General features: G+C 37.4%; 1 protein-coding gene across 9 annotated transcripts in view; it reads right to left on the bottom strand.

Moving 5' to 3' along the window:
* ASCC3 (activating signal cointegrator 1 complex subunit 3) overlaps window positions 1-20,784 on the bottom strand; it is a 372,625-nt gene extending 351,841 nt beyond the window's left edge. For 3 of the 9 annotated variants that reach the window (XM_005552275.4, XM_074037397.1, XM_005552276.5), the window contains exons 1-3: window positions 20,481-20,784; window positions 7,121-7,251; window positions 4,328-4,478 (exon numbers count right to left, since the gene is read on the bottom strand). In XM_005552275.4, coding sequence (XP_005552332.3) covers window positions 4,328-4,478; window positions 7,121-7,210 — 241 coding nt within the window. In that variant the 5' untranslated portion in view covers window positions 7,211-7,251; window positions 20,481-20,784. Of the gene's footprint in view, window positions 1-4,327; window positions 4,479-7,105; window positions 7,252-10,198; window positions 10,326-20,480 lie in introns of all 9 variants that reach the window. The other 6 variants (XM_074037396.1, XM_074037398.1, XR_012433590.1 and 3 more) reach the window with 4 other exon arrangements.
* Window positions 20,785-24,412: the final 3,628 nt, after the last annotated feature.

The raw sequence follows: 24,412 nt of genomic DNA, 5'->3' as shown, positions 1-24,412 counted from the left end.
TTTTGATTCATACTTTTCTTAAAGATGAAGTTATTAAAGGTAAGATGCATAAAAAAAGTCAAAACTCATATAAATAGGGGCTTATAAATTAGAAAAAGCAAAACAAACAGGTCTTTGTAAGACAAAAGTTGAATAGTGAAATAAACTAGTTCAGTTCTGACTGAGTCTTGATTTGTATCCATACTATAGCAAAATCATTAGATTAATACACTCTGGGACAAGTTCAAACATTCTGTTCTGGCTCTTTAAGAGATACTCAGTTAGACAGAGAGTTGATTAGGGAATGGTAGGGTCTTTCTCCCCACTTGTCCACTACTCTTGGCCCCCATCTTAGTTTCTGTCTACACTGTGCAAATCTTACTAGCCTCATGAAATAATTTAAATTCTTAAGTAACAGATGTATGCCTAATACATAATGCATTTTGATTACTAGTCTCAATCCTGACTTCTTTATTTTAAAAAATGTTTACACTTAGAGCACATAAAATATACTGAAAAAGTTTCATTGCCAACTGAATATAGACTATATCCTTCAACATTCAAGAAGGAGACAGCTATGCCTACAATGAGTATTTAAATACACTAAGATTAAGGACCAAGAATACTATTTTTAAATAATTTATATATTTTCTCCATAAAACTAAATTTTATTATTAAAATAATCTTAAGGGAAGAATCAAACTGTAAAAAGGTATGGGAATATACTACATGTAAATTGTGGGCTTGGGAGTGATAGGAGGAATACTTAAAAATGACAAAAAAGAGAGAAACTGCCACTTGTAAGACATCGTCAGCATTACAGGTAGTGAAGACCACAGAGAACTTTGAGTTGGATTCTCAATACTTCATTTGTTTATTGAACATCTACTAGATCCCTTGCAGCATATTAGGCAATGGAGTAGAAAGATGCTGTGACTCCTGTAATATCTGTTTCATTAAAGCATTCACAGTCTATCAGAGACTTCACTACTGTGAAGGGAGAAGACAGGAAAATAATTATGAAACAACAAGTACTCTAAAAAAGTATGTATAATAGAACACAATGGGGAAAGTTATTTTAACACATAAAAGAGAGAAGAAAAGCATTATGTACTGTTCAGGAAATTCAGACAGTAAACACTGCATATGTTGGCATAAAGGTTGCATGTGATCCAATGGCAAAGAGATAAAAAAGTAAATTGTGTCAACTCATAAAGGAGTTTTATGTATCATTCTAAAGAATCTGATCTAAAAGGTAAGCTGGGAATAAAAATGACCTTTGCCTTTGACAAAGATCAGTCTAGTGACAGTGAAGAAGGTGGATGAGAAAGGAAGGCTAAAGCAAACGACTACTGAAGTAGTTCAGACATGCGGTGGTAAAAGGCTGAAATGGGGCAATGGTAAATATATAGAGTAAATTTAAGAACAGTTGAAATGCAGACTTAGTAGGACATGACCTCTAACTACAAGGAAAGAAAAGGTAAAAATCTAGGATTTCTATCATATTCCTAATTCAGAATTTAGATCTAGGCCTGCTTTCAAGACATACAAACCACAAGATTCACTTAACTTTAATGGGCCCTGTTTTTTCACATACAAAATGAAGGCATTAGACAAGATGTCCTCTGATATTTCCTCCAGCTTAATGTCAATTGTCCAGATTAAACAATATGCACAGCCTTGTCTCACAAAATTATACTCAAGTGAAATATTTTTTCTTTATTCTCTTTCTTAACCTTTTTAATACAATTATACCAAAATTATCTATGCTAGAAGATAAATATAAGAGAAATGACAGGGACATTTTCCACATGAGACTAATCCTTTCAAAGCTGGTAGCTTTAATTACATTTCCAGTATCAGCATTTTCATCCAGAAGGGAAGTTTCACTAAAGCTAATAGTTATTCAACTTAAGCACAGCATTTAAAAATGGGTATAATACATTTAGAATTTGCCTACATACAACTTATGATTTTATTTGTCTGATAAACATTATTTTGAGACATTAATCTCAAAATAATCCATTAAACACACAGGCCAGGTGATCAGTCCCTAAGTATGAATCAGGTATTTACTTCACCACAGGTACAATCCCCGGAATTATATTTAATGACTAGTATTTAAAACAATGTTTTCTGACTTGTGGCCAGACATATCCGGAGAAAGCAATCTAAAGGGTTTTCATTTTTTAAATCTTAAATTCCACATCATTTAGGTAAAGAAATAACTTAGTCATGGTACTGAATAAGCTCAATACATCATTACATTTTTGCTCAGTATTCTGAGGTATTTTTGTAATAGAACTAAAGAGGAGGAAGGACACTCTGTATAGTTTTTGAAAAGTACTTTAGTCAGATTCTGGTGGCCTCAACATCTTACAAATGAAGATGTGATGAAAACCAGGAGGGTTAAGACCCTAGTCAAGGTGATGTGGAAGACTGCATTTTCGCCACTATTTTTCAAACGACCTGCCTCTGTATTCTTAAAATATAAAGTCTAAATCTATGCCAAATGCTATTACAAATCTCATCAAAGTGTGCTATATTGCCCCTAGGCTTAAGCAAACTCAGTTTTTACTAATGTCCTTGAACTTCTAAAAATCTAACTGCACAACCATGAGACATTTTATACTTTCACAACTTAAAACAATGAGGACATTCAATCAAATATCATACTAGGTTACAGACCAATGATACTTAAATGACATATTTTTAAAAGTTAACATATTTGAAAAAAAAAATTATAGATTTGATGACCATAAGAAAGTTTTCAAGTCTATGAGATGTAACAGAAACACAATCCAGAGCTGGTATATGGAATAAAATTGCCTACCAGCAAGCATATGGTAAGGTAAAGATCCAAATTCTCTCTCCACCAAGGAATCACCTGAGAACATTTTTTTCATTTATTTAACAAATGAATTTTTATTAAGACTCTAAAATATCCTGGGTTCTAGTATAAGCACTGGAGATGGACAGTTTAACAAGAAGAATAAGATCCTATTCTCATGAAACTTACATCAGAGTGACAATAAACAAGTAAAATGTCAGATAATGATACATGTTATGGAGAAAATGTTATGAATGGTTATAAGATAAAGAGTGACTGGGTAACAATTTACTGGCGTGAAGACCTCATTAAGGAAGTAATTTTTTAGCTGAGTTTAAAATGACAAAAAGGGATCTACCATCATTAAGATTAGAACAGAGTATTCCCAACACAGAGAGCAGCATGTGTGAAGACCCAAATCAGGTACTAGCTTGGTAGGTTTGAGGAAGCTGAAGACAGACATGTGTTTGACACAGTAATGAAGGCAAGAATGAAGTGAGGTCAGAGAGAGAGGGAGACCAGATCATGTAAGACCAGAATAGGAGTCTGGACATTTTATAGTTATAAACCTGCTAAATTTGGAAAATCTAGAACTATAGTAGTATTAATTATGCTTTTTAGTTATCAGAATTTGGAATATGATGAATTTCAGTGTACAAACACAGGGGTTTTACCAGTCATTTGTTTCATTTAGTTTGATTTTTAACCTTGGCAAAGTAACCTGAGTTAGTATACAATATTATAATTTCAAATTACATTTTCCTTCAAATATAATCAATTGATAAGAGTATTAGTCTGGGAAGGGAAGTGAAGCAGTCAAAGTATAGTTTAAGTGCTGTTATTCACTGTGTACTAGGTGGGCATCTATAATAAGAAACTGAGCTACATGGCTTTTAAGCTGCCTTAGAGCTACATTAAAATTTTAATTTATCTTTATTGTAATCAAGATAGTGGTTTTCAAACCCTGAATTCCTACAAATCCTTCATGCTTGATAGTATTATAATTACTAATTTACTTCTGCCTATCCCCAGCCTGTCACTCTCTATCCTAAGCTTGTTGACAGATAAGGACTATCTTTTTTTTTTTCTGTTCAAGACAGGGTCTCACTTGAGTTGCCCAGACTGAAGTGCAGTGGCGCGATCTTGGCTTACCACAGCCCCAACCTCCCAGGCTCAGGTAATTTTCCCACATCAGCCTCCAGAGTAGCTGGGACTACAAGTGCGCACCACCACACCCAGCTAGTTTATTTTATTTGTATTTTTAGTAGAGACGGGGTTTTGCCATGTTGCCCAGGCTGGTCTCAAACTCCTGAACTCAAGTAATCTGCCTGCCTTGACCTCCCAAGGTGCTGGGGTTATACGAATGAGCCAATGCGCCCGGCCAGGATTGTCTTTCATGATTATGAATACTTACGCCAGGAAATTTTAGCTTTCCTTTATATAGTATGTTGTTTACAAGGAATCGTTTTTAAACCTTACTGGTTCTCTTTAAAAAAAAAAGAAAAAAGAAAACTATACCTATCTGTTTTGCAGCATGTAATATATCTTTTAAGTCTTCATTTATACTTTGCATTTTACTCTTCTCCAGTTTTTCATTCAAAAATTTTATTATCTTCTTCCATGTCAGGCCCAAATCTAAACCTTGTTCATGAAGTTTAGATCGTTTTATCTGAAATAAGAGATCATAATGTAGAAAAATACTGCTGCTTAAAGTTCTTCTTAATTCCAACACTGATTACATATATTTTGCATTACATTATACAACTTGGTACTACCCACAAGAATTCAAAGTTGTATCTATTCACATCCAAACTGACTACTCACAAAACAATTTTCCTTAAATGGGTTTTCATAGATTTTCATTTGTTTAAAATATATGTTTAATAAAAGCTTCTTTTTACAATTTTAATTACACTGCATACTGACAAAATCATTTCATACAGCAAAGTAAAAAGTTCAACATCCAGATAATAATATTATTATTATTATTGATAACATCACACGTCTTGCCATTTTTCTAACTGCTTGTTTTTAATACAGCTTAGACTATACTGTATATAAATCAGAGCTTTATGTCATGCTTTTTAATGAAACGCATTTATAGAAAATTAGACTCCCATGATAGGGTCAAATATATTCAAGTCAGCATTACTTTCTTAACCATGATCCTAGACCAGATGAGGCATTTGGAAGATTCTTTTTTATACACACTCTTTTCTATTAGGTGGCTTAAACAAGAGAAATTTATTTTCTCACAGTTCTGGAGCTACAAGTTCAAGATCAAGGAGTTGGCAGGTTTGGGTTCTTCTGAGGCTTTTGTATATTTGAGACTACAGATCTTTCCATTCTCAAGAACTGACCACAGAACACAATAAAAATTTTATTTCAGACCTCTGGCTTTGATCCACGGAGAAAACTCATGAAGCTTTCAAACCAAATGAAAAAGTAGTGGGTCAGGTAGAAAGCACTAATTTTACTATTGGTTAGAATGATGAAAATGCATAATTCACCATTACTTCCCTGCCTCCATTTTTTAATTTCAAATGAGATTAGTCATTCTGAGTTTAGGGAGAGGAGAATGGGCAAAGGTAGAGATGAAACAAGATTGGCCATAAAATGAATTAAGTTGTTACAATGGAGTCATAAGTACATTAAGGTTTATCTTATTTGTCTCTTTACTTTTGTATACATTGAACAGCTTCTGACATAAAAAGTTATATTAAAATGAAGTTCATCATTACTGTGTCAAACACATGTCTGTCTTCAACTTCCTCAAACCTACCAAGCTAGTACCTGATTTGGGTCCTTGCACATGCTGCTTTCTGTGTTGGGAATACTCTGTTCTAATCTTAATGACGGTAGACCCCTTTTTGTCATTTTAAACTCAGCTAAAAAAATTACTTCCTTAATGAGGTCTTCATGCCAATAAGCTGTTACCCACTCTTTATCTTATAACCATTCATAACATTTTCTCCATAACATGTATCATTATCTGATTAAGTTAAAATAAAGCCATTAGGATGGGACTTAATTATCTGATAGATCTTGTAACAAAATTTAGACACATAAAGAGACACCAGGGATATGCTTGTGCAGAGGACAAATCATGTGAGGACACAGCAGGAAGGCTGCCTTAACTGCAAGCCACACAGAGAAGCCTCAGTCAAGAAACCAAGTCTGCCAACACCTTGATCTTGGACTTCTAGCTCCAGAACTATGAGAAAATAAATCTTTGTTGTTTAAGCCACCTAATCTGTTATTCCTAATTTTGTTATCACCTAATTTTGTTATTCTGTGCAAACTAATATACCACATTCAGAGACATTTCTAAGAATCTTTCCTATTTAAGTATCTTATAAGTACATGTCTAGAATTTTCTGGAAGTCTTGATAACATATACTTTTAATTTTTCCATAATATTAAACTTGTAACTACGTATGTAATTTATTTTATACCTTTATAAGACTTATATAAGTTTATCCATCAGAAGAAATTACTTGCCAAACCTCATGCCCTAATTTGCAATTCAGAAAATGTAGTCATTGAACCTATACAGGAAAGAGACTGAAGAAGTTCCTTTGATAAAACAAAAATGATCTTCCAAAGTAATAATTGCCCATTTCTGACCTAGTGAGATCTACCTATATTTGCAGGAAGGGTAACATTAGCATTATTTATTATAAAATTAACTCATATAAGGAAATTTTCCATACCATAATTACTAAAGCAGGGGTCAGTCTTTACTATAAATGTCAAAGCAGTCCTTGTACATTTAATTTTTGTTTCTTACTAAAATGTATTTCTGAATTTTACTCATAAAGTAGCTTTTAAATTAACAATGTTTCTTAAGTCTTAAACACCTTTCTTACCAATTATAATGACAAGTCATTTTAATGAGATCAACCTCTGAGTTCAAGAGATTAATATTCATATTTCTCATAAGGTACAGACACTGCTTTTGTTTATTTGGTAAGAATTTTACCAGAGACCTAAAAACTTACTCAGATAATCCAGAGGTAAATTACAGGATTAAGTTACAAACGTAATTGTGGTAGGGAACTGAACAAAAGAAAAATTAACAAAGGATTCAATTATCGTAGTTCTGATTATTCCCCTTGACAATATGGTTTTAGGTGCTAAATGTAAGTATTCCCATAGGAAACAGCAGCATACACATTCTCCATCTTTGTCTCACACCAAACAAGATAAAACTTCCATGTTAAACACATAGAATAGAGAAAAAGAATGTCAAATAGTTGTCCATAGTCTATTTATAATAATGTTCAACATTTCTACCTTTAACACATCTACCTTTAAGTCAGCCACTTCTTCATTATAATTATCCTGCTTGGTGACATTTGAAAAGGAACGCAAGGCTCCTGTGAGACGAGGTAAAGCCATCTATTATTCAATCAGTGATCCATACAAGAAGAAACCTGAAACTGAAATGAAACAAGATGATATTTATCTGTTCAGAAGAGGTGGCAGAGGTAATCAAACTCAACAAATTAGCCTGTACCAGAAAAAAAAAAAGAAAAAAAAAGTTAAAAAGCAATGGTAATCAACGTTGAAAAATTCTCCTGACATATTTTCTATCCATGAAGTTTTTTTGTTTGTTTTTATAAAGCATTAGCTATGGTTGGAGAAAGGAAAAAGAAACAAACATTTCCTCAAAACTGGGTTCTGTAGATTCCCAAGTACAGGCCTCAAATACTATATTACTACTGCCAATAATATTGAAAGAGATGAAACCACTTGTTCATCTTTTTCCCTAATTTTGTTTTATGCTCACAGATTTCAAATTACACCACTTTCCAGTGGTTTCCTCAGCTTGGAATGGTTTCCCATGATGTTGCTATAGCTGGCTTCACACTGAACTCTTGCCTTAAAAGATGCCTCCTAAGATGGAGCCTTTCCTGACCACCCCATCTAAAACAGGTGACCCAGTCACTGTCTACCAAAGCCCAAAATTTTAATTCTCTTTATAGCATTAAGTAATATTTGACACTTTCTTGTTTATTTACTAATGCATGTGTTGTTTCACCCCACAAAAAGTAAGCTTCATGACAGAAAGACCTCTTAATTTTACTAATCTCCCCAGCATATAGACAACAGAACCAGAATATTTTTGGTACTCAATAATTATCTGTTAATGAATAAATGGAAGACAAATGAAGAAAAGGCAAAAATGGTAATAGACTCAACAACAGGCCAGAAAAGAAAACAGCTGATGAGGGGGAAGAAAATACAGGGAAAGAGAGAATTCAGATGGCCTGGTCTAATCTCCTCCTTAACAGGCTGATGACTAAACAATTTCTAGGCAAAAAGATTAATAATATTTACTATTAGGAGAGTGGTGATCTATGAAAGACTCTTGGAGGACTGTATTAGTTTAAGATTGCTTATTATAACACAACTACTATCTACAGATTTATAAGGCATGGCTCCCTGAAGAATGTCACATAAGCTATGTAAGTCTTTAAAACATCCCAGCTAGGAACGATTTTGCCCCACATGGGACATCTGGCAATATTTTAGATATTTTGGTTGTCACAACTATCAGGCAGGTGGAAGGGGACTACTGGTTTCTAGTGGATAGAGGCCAATGATGCTACTAAACATACGATACAGAGGACAGTTCCCCAACAACTAAGAATTATCTACGCCAAAATGTCCAATGTGGGAAGGAAAGAACTGGGAAAGGGAAGACAGACAGAATGTCTCAGACTATTCTCTGGTCCTGCTGTTCCTCTTGATTACTGTATTCCTGAAGTTATCAAAAAGGGTAATACTTGGAAAAATCTCTGACCTATATATTAGAATAATCAGATACAAAATACTTATCTATAATAACTATAATAGAATTTTTTAAATAATGAATAATAAAATACAAGTAGGATGATTTGAAAATGTAACTTTTAGAAATAAAAATATATACTTGTTAAATTTTAAAACAATCAACATATGGGTTAAACAATAGCTAAAAATAAAAGTGATAACCTGGAAGAGACTTGAAGAAATAACCCATGCATGATGTCACAAACAGACTAAGTACAAATAATGCAGGATAAATAAAAACAAATGGAAATATGTCAATAATCATAATAAATACAAATTAAACTTACCTCTCAAAAGACTGACAGTATGAACTGCAAAACAACAAAGAAGTAAAACACTAGGGATACACCGAAAACATAGGAAAGGAAAGGCTGAAAGTTAAGGGATAGGATAAGATCTTCCTGCAAATAACCAAACGTAGCTGGTGGCTATATCAAAAATATCAGATCAGACAAAATTGTCTTCAAAACAACAGGTGTTCGGGAGGAATTAAAAAAAAAACTCTCTACATAATAAGATAAAGCTCACTAAGAAGACTTAAAAGTTTTGAATTTGTATGCACTGCTAGGATAGTCTCAAAATAAAACAAATAGACCTCAAGGAGAAAGTGACAAGTCTAACATCAAAGTAAAAGTTTAAAGACCTCAATTATTGACAAGTCAAGCCAACCTTCCCTCCAAAATAAAAAATCAATAAAGATATAGAGAACCTGAAGAGTACAATTACTAAGTCTGATTTAATGAACAAATACAGAAACCTGAACTTGATTTTTAAAAATGCATATTCTTCTGAAGTACACTTGAACAGTTTCAAAAATCGTCTAGGTATACTCAGCCATAAAGCAAGTCTCAACAAATTACAAAGAATAAGTGTCATATAAGTCAGAAGTTAGTAAACTTTTATGCAAAAAGAGAGTAGTAAAAAATTTAGGTTTAGGCCAGGTGTGGTGGCTCATGCCTAATCCCCCCACTTTGGGAGGCCGAGGCGGGCAGATCAGCTGAGGTCAGGAGTTTAAGACCAACCTGGCCAACATGGCAAAACCCCATCTCTATAAAAATACAAAAATTAGTCAGGTGTCGTGGCAGGCGCCTGTAATCCCAGCTACTCAGGAGGCTGACACATGAGAATTGCTTGAACCTGGGAGGCAGAGGTAGCAGAGAGCCGAGATGGCGCCAGTGCACTCCAGCCAGGGTGATAGAGTGAGAATCCATCTCAAAAAAAACAAAAAAAAAATTAGGTTTAGCAAGCCACATGCAGTCTCTGCCATATATTCTTTCCTTTTTTAAAAAATGACACTTTAGAAGTGTAAAACCCATTCTGGGGCTCAGGGTGACCAAATCTGTTTACTGATCCCTGATAAGAGGTCACATTCTTTGAGCAAAATAGTTAAGATTACAAATCAAAAACAAAAAAATGAGGTATTAAAAACAAACATGATTGCACTACAGATCAGTAAAGAACTGGTATGAGGACAGCTGGGGAAAAAAACAGTTGGACTCTCTACATCACACTGGAAAATTTTAAACAGAGAAGTCAAATGATCCAACTTACAAATAAACTTCCAAGTTAGCTGACTTCAGATTTCAACTACCTGCTGGGAGTGAATTCAGGAAAGCATGGAAATAAGATGATTCAGGGAATCACATCTGGATTTTTCTCACACTAGATAACATACTTCCTGGAGCATATGGAAGAAAAAAATGAAAGCAAGAGTCAGTGGACAGTACAGAGCAGAGATTCTCAAATTTTATTATATAGTGAAACTACCTGGAGGGCTTCTTGAAAAACAAACTGGCTGAGCCCTACCACCTTACTCCCTTCACCTCAATATTCCAATTCAGCAGATCAGATGGCACTGAGATGAGGTTTGAGAATTTACATTTCCAGCAAGTTTGCAGATGATGCAGCAGGTCAAGGATTGTAGTTGAGAACCACTGTCTTAGAGATGATGTCTTTTCTTCTTTTTTTTTTTCTTTTGAGACGGAGTCTCGCTTTGTCGCCAAGGCTGGAGTAAAGTGGCATGATCTCGGCTCACTGTAACCTCTACCTCCCAGATTCAAGCAATTCTCCTGCCTCAGCCTCCCGAGTAGCTGGGATTACAGGCGTGCGCCACCATGCCTGGCTAATTTTGGTATTTTTAGCAGAGATGGGGCTTCCATGTTGGTCAGGCTGGCTTCAAACTCCTGACCTCGTGATCCACCCGCCTCGACCTCCTAAAGTGCTAGGATTACAGGTGTGAGCCACCATGCCCAGCCAATGTCTTTTATTCTTAAATCACCATTTAATTTTGTCTCAAGCCAATAATGGCCAAGGGAGAAATTCATCTATTAAGAAATCCAGCCAGGAAATCAAGCTGGGTGGATCGCTTGAGGCCAGGAGTTTGAGACCAGCATGGTTAACATAGTGAGACCTCCAACTCTACAAAAAAATTTTTAAAAGCCAGGCAAGTGGCATGCGCCTGTAGTCCCAGCTACTCAGGAGGCTGAGGTGGGAGAATTGCTTGAGCCTGGAAGGTCAAGGCTGCAGTGAGCCATGATCGTGCCACCGCACTCAGCCTGGGTGACAGAAATCCATGGCCTGAATTCAGTGCATAGCCTGGTTCCTACCAGCCTTTCTCAACTGGGGTCTGTAAGAGAATACAAGTCTCTTAATGAAAGTAACTTGACTTTTTCTCAGTTCTCCCAAGAATTATACAGAGTATGTATGTACGTTGTACATGTCATCCATAGAGAGGAAGTAAGGTATACAATGGATACCAAAGCATTGGGGTTTTAATTTTCTACCCACACTGAGACACTGCAAAAATGTATTCAAGATGACTAAATTTAGTCAAGTCTTTAAAGAAAGGCCCTGATAGTAAACTAAACATACTCTGCCTCAGAACCTACCTTTTACCACACAAGTTAGTGCTTTCAAAATGTAGCATCAGAACAAGAAACATGATGTATTAATACTGTGCCTCAGGCATGGTATTACAAATTAATGGGGTACTTGGGACCACTACTTTCACCATTTTTATATACATCACAGTAATGTCCTGAATCCTCTGTGCCTTTCTTTTTTCAAAAAAGTAGAAAGCGAGACTCCATTTTTATTCTAACTCACAAACCTAGCAAATCCTAACAAGATAATACACTCAACCTCTAAGAAGAGATCTAATATTAGGATTCGGTAATGAGGTCACATTGTTACAAACTACAGTAACTGAAAACTTTAAAGCTCCCTGAGATCTGAGTAGAAAAACCAAGGGGGGATCATGGCAGACAGGAGGCAGGACTAGACTGCAGCTCCCACTCTTGACAGAGCAGTGTGTGGAGTCTTGCATCGTAAACTCTTGCTCCAGAGCGACAGCAGGAATAAATCAGGAAAGCCAAGAGAACCCACAGACCTTCTGAAGAAAGCAGATTGCTCCTGCAGGACCCAGGATACACTCCAAATACTGTGCTGGCATCCATGACTGAGACCCACAGATGGTTTACATCACAGGACTCTGTGCAGACAACCCCCAGTACCAGCCCAAAGCCTGGTAGACCTGCCGAGTGGCTAAATCCAGAAGAGAGATAACAATCATTACAGCTTGGCTCTCAGGAAGCCACATCGCTAGGAAAAGGGGGATAATACTACATCAAGGGAACACCCTGTGGGACAAAATAATCTGAACAACAGCCTTGAGTCCTATACCTTCCCTCTGATAGACCCTACCCAAATGAGAAGAACCAGAAAATGAACACTGGTAATATGACAAAACATGGTTCTTTAACAGTCCCCAACCAAAAAAATCACACTAGCTCACCAACAATGGATCCAAACCAAGAAGAAATCCCTGATTTACCTGAAAAAGAATTCAGAAGGTGAGTTATTAAGCTAATCAAGGAGGCATCAGAGAAAGGCAAAGCCCAATTTATAGAAAAAAAAAAGAAACAAGAAATGAAGGGAGAAATCTTCAGTGATATAGACAGCATAAATAAGAAACAAAGCTTCAGGAAACAATGGATACATTTATAGAAATGCAAAATGCTCTGGAAAGTCTCAGCAACAGAACTGAACATGCAGATCTTCAGAGCTCAAAGACAAGGTTTTGTAATTAACCCAATCCAACAAAGGCAAATAAAAAAGAATAAGAAAATATGAACAAATCCCCCAAGAGGTATGGGATTACATTAAATTACCAAACCTAAGAATAATCAGCGTTCCTGAGGAAGAAGAGAAATCTAAAAGTCTGGAAAACATATTTGGGGGAATAATCGAAGAAAATTTCCCCAGCCTTGCTAGAGACCTAGACATCCAAATACAAGAAGCTCAAAGAACACCTGGGAAATGCATCACAAAAAGATCATCGCCGGCCGGGCGCGGTGGCTCAAGCCTGTAATCCCAGCCCTTTGGGAGGCCGAGACGGGTGAATCACGAGGTCAGGAGATCGAGACCATCCTGGTTAATACGGTGAAACCCTGTCTCTACTAAAAATACAAAAAACTAGCCGAGCGAGGTGGCGGGCGCCTGTAGTCCCAGCTACTTGGGAGGCTGAGGCAGGAGAATGGCGTGAACCCGGGAGGCGGAGCTTGCAGTGAGCTGAGATCCGGCCACTGCACTCCAGCCTGGGCGACAGAGCGAGACTCCGTCTCAAAAAAAAAAAAAAAAAAAAAGATCATCGCCTAGGCATACTGTCATCAGGTTATCTAAAGTTAAGATGAAGGAAAGAATCTTATGAGCTGTGAGGCAAAAGCACCAGGTAACCTATAAAGGAAAACCTATCACATTAACGGCAGATTTCTCAGCGGAAACCCTACAAGCTAGAAGGGACTGGAGCCCTATCTTCAGCCTCCTTAAACAAAACAATTATCAGCCAAGAATTTTGTATCCAGCAAAACTAAGCTTCGTAAACGAAGGGAAGGTACAGTCTTTTTCAAGCAAACAAATGCTGAGAACTTGCCACTACCAAGCCAGCACTACAAAAACTGCTAAAAAGAGCTCTAAATCTTGAAACAAATCCTGGAAACACATCAAATAAAGCTCCCGGAGATCTTATCAAAATAATCAGCATGAATTATGCTTGTCAAGGGAATGAAGCAAAGCACATTACCAGATTTGCTATTTTTATTTGATGTGTTTTCTTCCCGAGGTTGAATGACCAACACTAAAAATGTAACAGTTCATTAGCTCATTGTTACCTATAAACCATTCATACACAAATATTTGAGTTTCTCCTATCTACTAGGATCTGGGCTAGGCACTGGATGTTAATAAAGTTTACAGTTCCTCAAAACACATTGTATTTTGTACCAGGAAAAAGATTCCCTTTAAGTTGTATTTGAAATGTATAAAGGTCAAATTCAGAAAACAAATTTTAAATCTTATGTTATTCATTTACTCAGCAAATATGTATAGATCACCCACCATATATTAGATATTTTATGAGGCTCTAGAGATTAAAAAAAGAAAAACATTTTGATATGATTGCACTTGCCCTCAATGATGAGTTTACAGTATGGTTAGGAAGAAAGAAAAATAGTTGCAATAATTATGCAGCTATAACTGTAGGAAGACAGGGAAGGAGCATCTAAAGGGGTAGGAGGGCACTAGATATAAAGGAAGGAAGCTGAGCTTGAGCTGAGACTTAAAGGACCTAGACAAGGTTATTACAAGGGGTAAACTATGAGGGGGAAAGCCAAAATAACAGACTCAATTACTTTTAAAACCCCTACAGAATGTGCATTTGGAAACTGATGAAATAAGACCTAAAGATGTAAGCAGAGACCAAACAACATGTCTCAAATTAAGCACTTTTCATTCTGATAATCAGAATCACTGAAAAAATATTAACATGTTATAGAAAAATTACTCAGATTTACATGTGGTGAACTGTCAAGGTGGGGTCAAACAGGACATAGACAAACCAGTTGGAAAGGTTTTCAATAAACCAAGTGAAAGATAAAGAGGATAGAATTAAGCCAGGGAAATGCATAAAAGGATGGATTTAGGAGATCAGTATACTTGGAAGACAGAATCAATGTGGAATAGGATTTAAAGAAGGAGAAAGCAGCAGGACACTCAAATTTCTGGCTTAGGAAATGCTGAAGAGTGGAGGACTCTATTATGTATAGAGGGCATCAGGAAGAGGAATGATAATTCTGTTTTGGAAAACTTTAATTATGGGCTATCAAGTGGGATATATGGTTTTGGATTTTGTATCAGAGGTCTGGGGTGGAAATCCAGAATTTCATGTTATCACTTCATCACAGTTAAAACCATGGATGAACATAATATTCGTTTAAGTCAAATATACATAAGCCCATGGACCCTCTTCCTAAGAAAACAGACATATATACATATAAACAACATTTTATACTCCATTTCAAAAGCTGCATGAATGCCCATTAATGCACTCTACTCCTAAAGGCCTCTTGGAAGTAGACAGTAGAGAATTAAGAACAGAGTTCTAAGAAAGTGATCCACAAATTGGTAGTCATATGGAAAGAGTGATATGACAAGAGAAAAGAAAGTTTCAAATGACATGATACAGTCCACTGTACTCAGCAACTCTGAGGTCCCAGATGACTAGCACACCTAGTTTCCAAAAATGGTAGAAGGTAAATCTCAGTGAATTAAAGGATAAATGCAAAGGGAGAAAATGGGGGGGAAAAAAAAAGAAAAAAAAAATCTACAAATTGGTATATGCTATTCTTTCAAGAAATTAAGAAAGAAAAGGAGAAAAAGTAAGAAATACTGAAATAGTGTGGTTTAAGAGTTTCTGAAAATACAGGATAGAGTTGATCATGATTCTGTCATAATCAGGGGAGAACAAAGACAGAAGGAAAAGTTGAGCAATCAGGAGAAAGACCATGACTGATGGAGTTAGGGTCTCTGAGAATACAGGCGAGAATGACAACAGAAGCACAGGTCTAGAGAGACTTGGATAGATAAGTATGGAAGGAAAGATGAGTGGAAGTGAATATAGTTATAACATGGTTAAGCAGAGGGTGAAGGAGGAGAGAAAAACAGGGTAAAAGGGAGTTCCACCAAAATGACTCCTATTTTATTTGAGATATGCTGAGACTGTTCAAACAGGTGATGAGATGGGATTTTTTCTATTACAGAGGCAAAAGTCTGAACTTACCACCCACAATAACAGAAGAAATCTTTTTCAGGTAGCAATGAATGTTCAGCTCATACTGCAAACAAAAGGTGGCAATAATCTGGCATAGGAACAAAGGTTGGTGTGAACCAGGGTTAAGGTTTTATAACACAGGGGTTGTGGGACAATGAAGCCTAAATGATGAGGGTTGTTAAGTGCTTAACTTTAGGCCTAGATGAAAGGAAAAGATGTTCAACTAGGAGGTCTTAAAGACAAATCATAACATTCATAGTTAAAATTTCTGGTAAGATCACAGTGAATAAGTATTAAGAAAAACTGGCCTGCATATCAATGTTTACCTTACTAATTTTTACTCCACAATTAATATGGTCCACTAAATGATAAATACATAAATGAAAAATTCTGTTAATAATAAATACTTAATGCCCCATAACAAATATAATTTCTAAAGGATTGAAACCCTAAAAGCCTATTTTTGTTAGAAGTACTGGCTGTGGCTATCTGAACAAATCTTTAAATTGTTAATTAAACGAAAGTACAGATAAAAAGAAAGTCTTGAAAATGTAACTGCCCTTTTTTACATTCCAAATAAGGAGAAAACTAATCTAATGGTAGCATATTTCCTTTTGGGAGATGATATTAACCAATAATTAGTGAGCTAGAATCCCAATACACACTATTCTGAAGTACTACATATAAAAATTGTAACATTTATTCTTCTTAAACCAAACCTGTGTTTCTTAACTCTAAATGGTCTAATTGCTTGATAGCAACTTTAGGAAAATACAGTTACTGTATTTTTTCATTATAAACAAATGAGAAAATCTCCAAAACAGTCAAACTATATTTCCTAATAAGTTCAGTCAACAATTAGTTACTGACAATTATGGATACTAGGGAATTATTAAAGGGACAAAAATAGTCAAAGTGATACAGTGCAGATTAAGGGATAAAACCACTGACATGAAGGAGCAGGTTGTAAATGGAGTAAAATTAGAATTTAAGATTTCAATACTTAAAATACAATCTTGTACCCACAAACCGACACCTTGAAAAAATGAACAGTGAATAAAGATTAAATAAACAGTGAATAAGAATATTTATATTTTTAAAAAATTAAGTTGTGATATTGTTAATATTAGCAAGATCAGAACTCAGAAAATAGCCACCATCGACACATATATACAATCCTCCATTATGCCGTTTCAAAAGGGGTTGATTTTTCATGGTAAATCCTAAAGATAATTTTAACCTTTTATCTCTTACTTGTATTAAACCTTATTACCATCAATTGGTTCATACAGCAGAGTCTAAGCACATTTTACTTTCTTTAATCTACCAAACACTGTAGGCCAAAAAAAGGAAGGTAGAGTCAGACAAAAACAATAATTACTAGAGATTCTGCTTACATTTCAGGTATTGAATACCTGCTCTAGAGTGAACGGCGGATGGGCAACAAGAATCTTGCTCTTTCAGTCTGTTTTAATCACCACATGCATCTCAAAATGTGAGCATCTTGCTGCATTGCATGACTCTAGTTTTTAATACTTTTTCTCTTTTTTTAAAAAACATACAAGGTGGTGACCAAACACAGACCAACTTTTTCACTGGGAGTTCATCTAAAGAAACTGTGATACATTCCAAGTCAGGATGAAAAACACAGCTGTGTAGGACGTGCTGAGAGACAGCATGTTATGCCAACCTGATGTCCTCTTAAGGGATTCTCAAAGGTAATCTTCGCTATTCACAGTTTCCACCTAACAAGTTCACTTTAGATGCTAACTCATTCTTAAGCAAGAAGCAATTGCTCTTGAATAGTTCCCAATCAAGTTAGGAAACACATCTGAAGCATGTAGAATAGAGAAAGCATGACCAAAATAATAAAATACATAAACACTTTTCACACAATACAAAATATAAAATAGTTAAAAACAAAATTTAAAACAAAATGGGGCTCTTATTCTCTAACTTATCCTCTAACTAGGTTTCCCACCCAAAGGTGGGGGAAAAAAAATCCTGGACAGGCTTATAACTATAAAGCAGATTAGCCTTTATATTCAGAATATTCCCCCCAAAGTTGTGTTAATTTTACTTTTAGCACAGGATAAGGAAGGCTTTTCCTTTAAATGTCCCTGGGAAAACAAAAAAATATTTTAGCACCAGATAAGGCAAGCATAGTCAAAAATTCCAGAACATCCCACAAAGATGAAACAAGCACACCCATTACTCTCAAGAAAACATGGAACAGACCCAGCACATATTAGGCAGTATATATTACAACTCTTTGCACAAAAGAAAAGGTCCAGTGGAAAAGGGCCTAGCACAGATTATGTCTGAAAGACAAATTCTCATTCCACCCTAATCCATAAGCCTCTGGAAGGCAGACTCAAGGAATTTACACCTGCCCTCTTGTGAGAGTGGAAAAAACTCAAATTGTTTTTCCTCTGCTCTCACACCACAACTATCAACACAGAAGATGTCTGTGGCAAAATGTGTATGAGTTTCTCCCTACGCACCAAGCAAGCAATCATTTCTGCAGCAGACATTAGATAGGTGTTCTCTAATTCATTTCTGACACTATCTAGAGATACTGTCATATCCCACAGAATGAAGGCCCAGTCCCACAAGACTGCCCACCACTTCTGATGCCAATTACAAGTTCCAGACTTTTTTATCTGTACTTCTGACTGGCCAGCTATAAATTGGGGATTACATGACCCTCTCCTTGGGTTCGGTTAATTTGCTAGAGTGGTTCACAGAACTCAGGGAAACACGTTTACCAACTTATTATAAAGGATATTACAAAGGATACAGATGAAGAGATACATAGGATAGGGTAATTTAAAAGGGAAGGGAATTTCCATGCAGAACTTCCAAGTACTTCCTAGGCATACCACCTCAAGGACTCTCCACATGTTCAGCTTTCAGAAGCTCTCTGAACCCTGTCATTTTGAGTTTTTATGGAGGCTTCACTACATAGGCATAATTGATTAAACCCTTTGGCCACTGGTGATCAACTTAATCTTCAGCCCCTCTCTCACCTCCCTAAGCAGTTAGGGGGTAGGGATGAAAGTCCCAACCTTCTAATAATTCCTTGATCTTTCTGGTAACCAGCTCCCATCCTGAAGCTACTAGGGGCAGCCAGCTAGCAAAGACAAAATTCTTAGTCTATTTATTAGCACACAAAAAGGCAAAATGGGGCCTGTAATCCCAGCACTTTGGGAGGCCGATACAGGGAGATTGCTTGAGCCCAGGCGTTCCAGAGATACACAGGAGATCAATCAGACCAATGTGAAGACTGGAAAGCAACTGATTTCTATCTCAAAAGAAAAAGCTTTTTATTTATTTATTTTGAGGTAGAAACTGAGGTAGAACTGTTAACTTTATATTTAAACCAGCTGTGCAAAAGAAAAACTTACTCTTCTGAACTGGCAAACCACTGGTACATATACTATCTTTTTGATCAAAGGCAATATCAAATCATGCTGTTAAAGCAAGATCATCTGCTCCTCTTTCAATGCCAGTTATATATATACATTGACAATAACTTTTTCTTTTAAAAGCTTTGGTTTGGTCAACTACACATCCATGGTATGAGAAAGAACCCTAGTCAAGATTCTCTCTTTAAGGAGGCTGCTGGATTATAGAAAGTTCATGAGCACAGAGATTGTCTCTCTCTTGCTCTCCTAGGTCTGGCCCAGCGTTTGACACATAGGAAGACTTGAATGAATGAATGAATGACAAAAAACTGTTAAGGAGGGATCAAGAAAGCTGAACCCATGAAAAATTAATTTACTCATATAAGTAAGATTATTTAGCCTAAGCTTAACAGCATCTTTAAGGATCATTTTTCTCATGCAAAACTATTATAACCATCATTAAACAAAAGAGACGACAAAAACTGGAGCACGATCCATGGTAAAACCAAAAGCTGAATTCTCAACTTTTGAGAACTCTGAGAATCAGAAAAAGGATTTCAATCTATGAAACATAAAATCTGGTGAGGAGAAAATGGCTATCAGTCTAACCTAACTTAGGGAAAGAAAGAAAACGTAACTATGAGTTTGAATGCACAAGTGACAACACATCTAACTTTTACCAAACCCTAGAATTATGCTTCTTTTAAACCAAAGAATAGCAAATACCATTAGCACACTGCATTCCACGGATAATTTATGATAAGAAACCTATTTGAAATAACTGCCCATTACTCACAAAACCTCCCTAGCACCCACATACACATTTATTTATTTCAAAATGACATTCTAGGCTCCTTGATTGCGAAATTCACCCACAATCCACCACGGTCAGCTACCTATTTACTTTTCAGTGTGTTGGAGGAAAAATACGAGGAAGATTTCTTTTTCAAAATCTACGTGAAAAAAAAACTTAGTTACCAAGGCTTTGTAACAGAAAAAAAGAAAGAAAACAAATTACCCATGCATGGGACAGGAAAAAACACCTCATCTGGTCACGTTGTGGCTTAATACCTAGACAATACGTGGCTTAGGTTAAGTTTTCTATCCCCTATCCCACCTACAAACTCTAGGAATGGGCGGTATTGTTGCGAGACCCCGGACTCGACCTCAAACCACCGAAAAGGATGACAGGTCTGGACTTGCCCCAGAGGTAGGAAGAGAATCTCTCGGCGGGTCGCGTAGCCAGCCCCGCCGTCCCCGCCTCCAGTCAGCTCCCCTGGCCGCGGCGACCCTTCTCGTCCTCCCACCTCCACCTCCTCACCTCTCGGCCCGGCTCACGCGTTTCCCTTCACTCCGTCAGCTCCTGCCACCGCGCCTCCTTCCCTTTCGGTTTTACTTTAACTTCCCACGCCGGGTGAGGTGCTGAGGGCAGGGCCAAAGATGCGGGCGGGCAGCTGTACCGCCGCGCCCTGTCAGCCCTCCACGCCGCGCTTGCCGGGGTCGCGCCCAGTCACAGGGAACTGCGTGCGAGGATCATCAGCCAGACAGACAGACCCACGGACCCGGCGAGGAGGGACAGAGTGGAGCGGGCGCCGGCCTACACGTCACCGCCCCGCTGCAGCGCCAACGTCGGCACGTCGACTCGTCGATTCCCGGCCCTCCGCGCCGCCCGCGTGCGCGCGTCGCCCCGCCTCCCGCCTCCAGCCTCTAGTAGGCTGGGCTCGGAGGAGCAGATGCGGAAGGTCCCGGCGGCGGCGAGGATGAGTCGCCAGGCCCAGGCGGGAGCGGCCCTGAACGGTGTGCTTTACCCTGGTTGCTCGCGCCGGGCCAGGCCTGCCATCTCGACCTCTCTGTGAGTTTTTCCCCTGCATTTACTTCAGGCTGCCGCCCTTCTCCATAAGGTAAATATGTGGAGGAAATAATTCCTATTAAAGGTAAAGGAAAAGAGAGCAATTTGAATGAAGAAACAGGTAGTTGTTATCGTCGTCTTCAGCCGAAGCTCTCTGGCTACTGGAAGTATACATGGTTCTCTGGTGTCAAGGCCTGTTTTCCATAAGCTTTCTGGATTCTCAGCTTAGTTCCCTCAAAGTGATCTCTGCAAGTCGGTCCTTGGGTCAGAAGACCTCCTCCAAAAACAGAAAGCCCGAAGATTCCCTAACTCGATTGAAAAGATAGGAAGATACGAAGAAAAACTAACCTAAAGAACTATGTGGTTTATCTGCAAAGAGTTCTAGACTAAAAGCCAACAATGCAACGATAGTATGAGTGAATGTGTTTGTTGTGGCTCTCCTCTGCCATTCCCGCTTCCTCATAAGGTAATGTGCCCCGATGCCTGGTAGAACTGTTTTGTAGAGGCAGCCAATAGTGATCCAGTTATTCTCTTTAATGGTCAGACCACCTCTGAAGTGCTGTGTTCAGCATTTGAAGAAGACCTCAATCAAGATGGCATTCTATCAGGGAAGAGCAAAATGATGAAGAGAACTCAAAAACAGGGCAAGTGAAGAAGTGTTGATTAAACCTTCCAGGACTCAGTTAGAAGAGTGAAAACTACTGGACTCTCTCCAAATATGAAGTGACCTGTCATGTGAAGTTGATTTGTTTCATGTGATGCAAACTTCAGGGAACAGATTTAAGATCCTGAAAAGAAGATGCCCTTGTAGCACGACCCAAAAAGAATTTCCTACCTTAGCATGTGTAAATACTTCAACAACAGAATTTTGCTTCAGGGAGATTCTGAAGCTCACTTAATAGGGACTTGGTACAGGGGAGCCACACATCAACAGAAGAATTAGTTGATGGCTTTGTTAAAGCTATTTCCAATCTTGAGATTGCATGTGTCTTTGGTCCTGGACTTCATAGAATTTACAAGTTAGTTCATGAGAGAAGACAAATGCATCACAAAAATAAATAATGCAAGGAGGCCACTTGATAATGAGAGGTGCTGATAAGTGCTAGGAATTCACATGGCAGATTATTCTCATCACAGTTCCAGAGGCTTAAGGGAGAAGAGAAGAATCGAAAATACACTACCTAGAACTGCGCTATCCATTAGGGTAGCCACCAGCTAAATATGTCTGTTGACATTTGAAATGTGGCTTGTCCAAATTGAGACATGCAATGAGTTCAAAATGTACACCAGATTTCAAAGACTTAGAAAAGAAATGTAAAATATTGTAATTCTTACGTCGATTACGTGTTGAAATTATATATAATGGATCAAATAAAATATGTTAAAATTAATTTCAACTTTATTTTTACTTTTTATGTGACTTCTAGAAAATTTTAAATTACATAGGTGGGCTTGCATCATATTTCTATTAAATAGTCCTAGCCTGGAAGGAAATTCAGTTAGCCCTCTGTATCCATGACTTCTGTATATGTCTCAACCAACTTTGGAACAAAAACAATTAGAAAATAAAAAAGAAGAAGAATGGTTATGTCTGCACTGAACATGCATAGACTCTTTTTTTTCTTGTCATTATTTCCTAAACAATATGGGTATAACAACTGTTTACATAGCACTTCCCATTATATTAGATATTATAAGTAACCTAGACATGGTTTAAAGTATATGGGACAATGTGCATGGGTTATATGTAAATACTATGCCATTTTGTATAAGGACTTGAGCATCCTGGGGTTTTGGTATGTGGGAGTGTCCTGGAACCAATTCCCTGTGGACACTGAGGCATGGCCTTACTTCACTGAACTCTTAAGAACTATTTTTGTCCTCTTTATAGTCCCCGGGGTTTCCTCAATTTTTTTTTTTTCAAGAGATGGGGTCTTGCTGTATTGCACAAGCTGAAGTGCACTGGCTATTCACAAGCACGATCATTGTGCACAACAGCCCTGAACTCCTGGGCTCAATGATTCTTCTGCTTCACCCAGGCAGCTAGGACTACAGGTACATGCCATCAAGCTCAGCTTCCCCAAATGTTAGTGGAAAGACAGCCTAAGGAGAATGGGCCCTGATGACAAAGAGACTGTCCAGAAAGTATGCCATGAGCAAAGCCAAGAAACAAGACTATAACTGCATTCTAGATAATAAGTAACCTATTTATCTGTAATGGAACATTGTTAATAGAAGCTAGTGACAAAGCTAAAATGTAAACAAACTATAAGGAGACACAATTTTAAATTTAAAGAATTGAGTATAATAGGCAGTCAGTGTTTGGCGGTCACAAAATGGAATTGGGAGATTATTTTGGCAATATTGGGTAGGGTGGGTTGAAAGTAGTGCATGGCTGGGAAACCAATTAAAACTCATTGCAGTGGGCTAGGCGCGGTGGCTAACACCTGTAATCCCAGTGCTTTGGGAAGCTGAGGCAGGAGGATCACTTAAAGCCAGAAGTTCAAAAGCAGCCTGGGCAACGTAGGAAGACCCCCATCTCTACAAAAAATAGAAAAAAAAATAGCCAGACTTGATGGTACACACCTGTAGTCTTAGTTACTAAGGAGACTGAATTGGGAGGCTCTCTTGAGGCCAGGAGTTTGAGGCTACACTGAGCTATGATCATGCCATTTAGCTCAAGCCTGGGCAACAGAGCAAGACCCCATCTCTAATTGAAAAACGAAACAAAACTCCACATTTCATTTATAAATGTATCATATGGCCGGGTGTGGTGGCTCACAGCTGTAATCCCAGCACTTTGGGAGGCTGAAGCAGGTGAATTGCTTGAGCCCAGGAGTTTGAGACTAGCCTGTGCAACATGACAAAACCCTTTCTCTACAAAAAAAAAAATATATATATATATACACACACACACACACACACACACACACATATATATATATATATATACACACATATATATATATATGAAAACTAGCTGGGTGTGGTGGCATGCACCTGTAGTCCCAGCTGCTCAGGAGGCTAAGGCAGGAGGATCACTTGAGCTGGGAGGTCGAGGCTATAGTGAGCCATGATCACACCCCCGTACTGTAGCCTAGGTAACAGAGTGAAACACTGTCTTTAAAAAAAAAAAAAGTATCATACCAAAAAAAGGCTCAATATTGGATTGATTTAAATTAAATTGTAATACATCTCTAAATTTCGAGGCATTAAAAAAGCATAATGTGAATCTGTATTGCTTGATACGTAATATGTCTAAGATGTACAGTTGAATGAAATAGCTTGCAACACAATCTATACATAATATGAACACATTTAGGTAAAATTATATAAGTTTGTGTGTGTTTTATGTATATGTGTAACATGATCATTCTGCAAAGAGTGCCTTTAGTTATCTCAAA

The sequence above is a fragment of the Macaca fascicularis genome, chromosome 4 (assembly GCF_037993035.2).
Source record: "Macaca fascicularis isolate 582-1 chromosome 4, T2T-MFA8v1.1".
Lineage (NCBI taxonomy): Eukaryota > Metazoa > Chordata > Mammalia > Primates > Cercopithecidae > Macaca > Macaca fascicularis.
The sequence above is the reverse complement of the archived record's forward strand: the minus strand, read 5'-3'. Positions and strand labels throughout refer to the sequence as shown.